The 5,000-nt window shown below is 45.0% G+C and overlaps 1 protein-coding gene across 1 annotated transcript in view; it reads right to left on the bottom strand.

Moving 5' to 3' along the window:
• Positions 1–5: 5 nt before the first annotated feature.
• Positions 6–5,000, bottom strand: part of htatsf1 (HIV-1 Tat specific factor 1) — a gene marked incomplete at its 3' end in the record, with an annotated part of 18,569 nt that continues 13,574 nt past the window's right edge. The window contains exons 9-11 of the mRNA XM_080549945.1: positions 3,753–3,795; positions 790–862; positions 6–156 (exon numbers count right to left, since the gene is read on the bottom strand). Coding sequence (XP_080406071.1) covers positions 6–156; positions 790–862; positions 3,753–3,795 — 267 coding nt within the window. The remainder of the gene's footprint in view (positions 157–789; positions 863–3,752; positions 3,796–5,000) is intronic.

Raw genomic sequence — 5,000 nt, 5'->3', positions numbered from 1 at the left:
GCGCCTCACAACTTCCTGGGCTCCATCAGCAGTTCGGTGGGACGCAGCAGGAGCGCAGAGCAGCACGAGCACCCGGGCAGCGCTGAGCAGAGGTACTGCGGGAGGCGGGCGGGCTGAAACACCTTGACCCCCCGCCCTAACCCCCCCGTCATCTTCCTTCTCACACGGTCACGTGCACTTCGATTAAAAACAACACCGTGAACTAAATGAAGATTATTTTTTTTTAAAGATAAGTGTATTCATAATACATAACTCTCTGCCACCTAACATACGCAATATTGACACTCTCACCACTTTCTTTCAAAGCCAGTCTTATAAACACACCTTTTCACACATGGCTTACTTGGTTTGTTCTCCTGTGTTTTGTTTGTTGTTATATATCAGATTTTGCTGTTTTTATCTCATTTTGCTTTGTTGATTTTTTATGTTTTGGTATGTGGTTTTAAACTGTCTTGTAAAGGCGCCCATAAATAAAAGGTATTATTATTCTTCTTATTATTATTATTATAATTATTATTATTATTATAATGTGTGTTATTAACTGTTTGCGTATCCTGTCTCATGGGTTTGTTTTCTATCTTGTAATAAGTTGATGAAACACCACTGCGTGTGTGTGCGTGTGTGTGTGTGTGTGTGTGTGTGTGTGTGTGTTAACCCTAACCCTAACCTCTTAACCTTAACCCAAACAGATACAGGAGTAGTAAAACATTTATCATTAAAAAAAAAGATCTCAACACTGTAACACCACCACGTTACAGCACACTGCCCCCTGCTGGCCACCCCGCACACCTGCACACCGCCCCCTGCTGGCCACCCCGCACACCTGCAGGCCACACCGCCCCCTGCTGGCCGCCCCGCACACCTGCAGGCCACAGAGGTAAAAGTCGACACTATCGGTGACGAAGCGCAGAGGCTCCATGCTGCCATCAAGTGATGTTAGTTAGTTATAATATCATGAACATATTATATTATCACATTGTGCAATTTAGCTGACGCTTTTATCCAAAGCGACTGACATTGCAGAGAGTGCATCATTGTTTTCAGTATTTGGTTCCAACGGGAATCGAACCGCCAAGCTAAGCGCTGGTAGCGCCAGGCTGCACCAGAGCCACTGAGGACCACGGGGTCAGGGGTTTGAGTGATTCTCCTCGCTAGACAAGAGAAAGTAATGTCACTGGTCACATACGTGCCACCAACAATGAATCCTGTCTCCATTTCGTGACATTAGAATGATAAGGTTATATCTCGTACAGGGATGAGGTGGAGCAGCTGGGCAAGCTGTGCAAGGTTAACAACCTGCTGCTGAACCAGTCAAAGACCCAGGAAATCATCGTGGACTTCAGGAGGAAAACATCTGAGGTCCAGCCCCTGCTCGTCGATGGAGGGAGCGTGGAGAGAGTCTCAACCCTCCGATTCCTGGGGGTGCACATACAGGATGACCATGTCCTGGAAGACCAACACAGCAGCCATCATCAAGAAGGCACAACAGCGGCTCTACTTCCTGAGAGTCCTCAGGAAAAACCACATCGGACAGGAGATGCTTGTGACCTTCTACCGCTGCGCAGTGGAGAGCATCCTCACCTACTGCATCTGCGTGTGGTTCTCCAGCTGCACAGCCGCAGAGAGGAATGCGCTACAGAGAGTCGTGAGATCGGACCAGAAGATCACCGGCGCCCTACTCCCCTCTCTGGAAGAGCTGTACAACACACGCTGCCTCAGGAAGGCCTCCAAGATCTCCAGAGACCAATCCCACCCTGGGTACGAACACTTTGCTCGGCTGCCCTCGGACAGGCGGTTCAGGACCATGTTCGCAAGGACAAACAGACTGAAGCTCAGCTTCTACCCCAGGGCCATCCAGGCCCTGAACACAGCAAAGACCTAGGTTCTAGGCCCTGGACAATCTAGACAATTTGATGGCAGCTACTAGATTGAAATCAAGTGCAATACTGAAACACAACTGTGAACATTTCAAACCTGCAAACTGCGACACTTTAAATGAATGTGCAATAACACTATGTGCAATATGACAACCCTCGGGTACATAAGGTTCAGAGATAGGAAATGTTAGAATAGGTATAGCATAGCATAGAGTACAGCACAGTGTTTTATTTGTATAGTATAGTATAGTGGATAGTGTACATAGCCTTTATTTATGTAAACCAGCTCTTTTCCCTTCTTGTTTTTAGTTTTTTTCCCTAGCACCAGGGGAGCCCCCCCTCCCAAATGTCGTTGTTTGGTACCTGTACTATATCAATGACAATAAAGACCATTCATTCATTCATTCATTCATTCATCTCCATTTTTGTCAAAATTGAGTTTTTTACATTCTGATCCATTAGGTGTTTATTAATGCCTGTGTGATGTTATTTTTAAAATGTTGACATTTTTGAGTTAGTAATTAATAAAATACAAAGGTTCCATCTCACAAAACATAATGGAATGTAAAAACTTTGACGCTCAATATCTCTGAACTGCCCTAAACGGAGACGGTTTTACTGTTTACGTTTACATGACATTGTAATTGTTGTACGCTTACAACAAATAAGTTTGCACTTCAATTACATCTCGATTGTTTTATTTCAAATCCATTGTGGTGGCGTATACAGAGACATAATTATGGAAATCGTGTCACTGTCCACATATCTATGAACTGTATGTTCAAGTCAAGACTAAAACCCCATCTTTTTAATATTGCCTCATTAATTATTAAATGACTAAATAATTACATTATGATTATATAATGATTCAAGCACTTTGAGCTGCAATTTTTGCAGGAAAAGCACTATACAAATAAAAGTTATTATTATTATTATTATAAAGCTATTATCTACTCTGGGAGGTGCAGGAGGAAGATCAGATCCTCAGCTCCTAGCCACCTCAGCCACGCCCTGTTCCCTCCACTACCTTCCTGCTAAAGGCATCACAACACACATGTAACAATAAACACAACACAAGACTTTGTTTCTCAATGTCGGTCAGGAATATTTGCGCCAAACTTAAAAAAAATACAACTGTATTGTTTTTCAAGGTGTATTGTATTGTATTTGTTTTTCTGGGGGCGTGTATTGTATTGTATTGTTATTGTATTTCAATGTTTGTATTGTTTTGAGGGGTTTTTCGAGGTTCCCACAGTTGGGAAACATTTGCTGGACATCAGAGGGGTCCAGTTGCTCATCTTCCACATCATAAAACAAATCTGATACCCTGTTGTGAAATAAAAGACATCGATCATATTGGGTTCTTAGATCGTGTATTTTCTGTGTCCTCGGTTCAGATTTGAGTGGACATGTCTGCTCAAACGATTTGTGTACGGGTCAATGACGTGACGTGTATATTTTGTGTCCGAATGTAATATTTTCTAAAATTAACAATGAATATATATACTGTATACACATTATGTTAACTAACACTATTTGCTCTCCTTTATTGAATACACAAAGAGTTTACGGTGATTTGTTACAAATTCAGGCACTTTCAGCTCTTTAAAGGGTTGAAAAGTAATTCGGTACAACCGTCCGAACGGAAGTGCTCTGGAGGGCCTCTCTCCTCTAGCCAGGTGGCTACCGTGCGTCAGGGTGATCATGATGCAGAGTCACTGTGATCGCCAGATGTTATAAAACACTTCAGACTTTATTTAAATCACACGTCATAGTCGTTAAAAGGTTGTCATGGAGATACAGGAGGTGTGAGAGATGTACAAGGTGTTTTATTCTGCAACAGTTATTCAACAACAGAAGGGGGGGGGGGGGTACCACTCAGGGTGGGGTCGGGGGTAGTGTCCGTCTCCATGGCGACCTGCAGGGGGGTGGGGGGAGGGGCGAGAGGGGGCGTGTCTACGTGTCCTCTTCATCACTTCCTGCCAGGCTGCTGTCGGTGGAGCCTACATCCTGGTCGGGGGGTCAGAGGTGACTGGGGCGTCCGTCTGATTGGAGAGGGGCTGTGTGGCGGGTTTGTCTGGTTCAGGGGGATCCATCTGATTGGAGGAGGGCTGTGTGGCGGGATGGTCTGGTTCAGGGGGGTCCGTCGCTGGTGGTGCGGCCCCCTCCCCTTTCCCCCCCTCCCCTTTCCCCGCCTCCCCCCCTGCTAGTGCGGCCCCCTTCCCCTTCCCCCCTCCCCTTCTTCTCATCCAGGAAGTTGGACCAGCCCTTTAATCTCTCCTCCCGCTCCCTTGATGTCTCCTCAACCTGTAGAACACACACACACACACACACACACACACACACACACACACACACACACACACACACACACGCGGTTATATTCTCACTCATGCTGATATAGCCATATCTCTCTCTCTCACACACTCTCTCTCACACACACACACACACACACTCACACACACACACACACACACACACACTCTCTCACACACACACACACACACAGTTGTATTCTGACACGCGGACATAGCCATATGTATCACGGCTTGGTGAAAAGGTCCGCGTGTCGGGAATTGTGAAACCTCGCAATCGTACAAAACCCCAAAAAGTGTTGTGAAAAAAAATTGGTTTCACGATTTTTTTGCATATGACAAAAATGCGATGTAAGCGATGAAGAACCCACTCAATATCATAACCAACAGTTATCACTAAACACCTACGGTTGGTTAGCAAACTTGGGTGGGGGGGGGGGGGAGGTAGTATTCGTATTACTTAGTGTGTCTGTTTGTTGACAAGACAGACGGTGCCATCAATGACTGTATCCACAGAGAAAGTAACGTTGATCAACATTCTATATCAACATTCTATTCACAGACTGTGGTCTGTCAATACACCTGCTGCTTGGTTTCTGGGTGAGTTCCATGCGTTGTTTACTAAGCTGTGTGTGTGTACAAGTTTGTATGTTTGTTGCCGACACACCGACAGTGAGTTAACATGGCATAGCCAAACGTGTTAGTTGGTTAACTATGTAGTGAGTTACGTGCCATGTTTGTTTTTTGTTAGCTGACCCCTGGCGTGGTTTTGTTTATTGTGTACGAACGTACACAAGTTATTGTGTGT

The sequence above is a fragment of the Nansenia antarctica genome, assembly GCF_963989245.1.
Source record: "Nansenia antarctica genome assembly, chromosome: 20".
In the NCBI taxonomy this organism is placed as follows: Eukaryota; Metazoa; Chordata; class Actinopteri; order Argentiniformes; family Microstomatidae; genus Nansenia; species Nansenia antarctica.
This window is presented reverse-complemented; position numbering and strand designations above follow the sequence as displayed.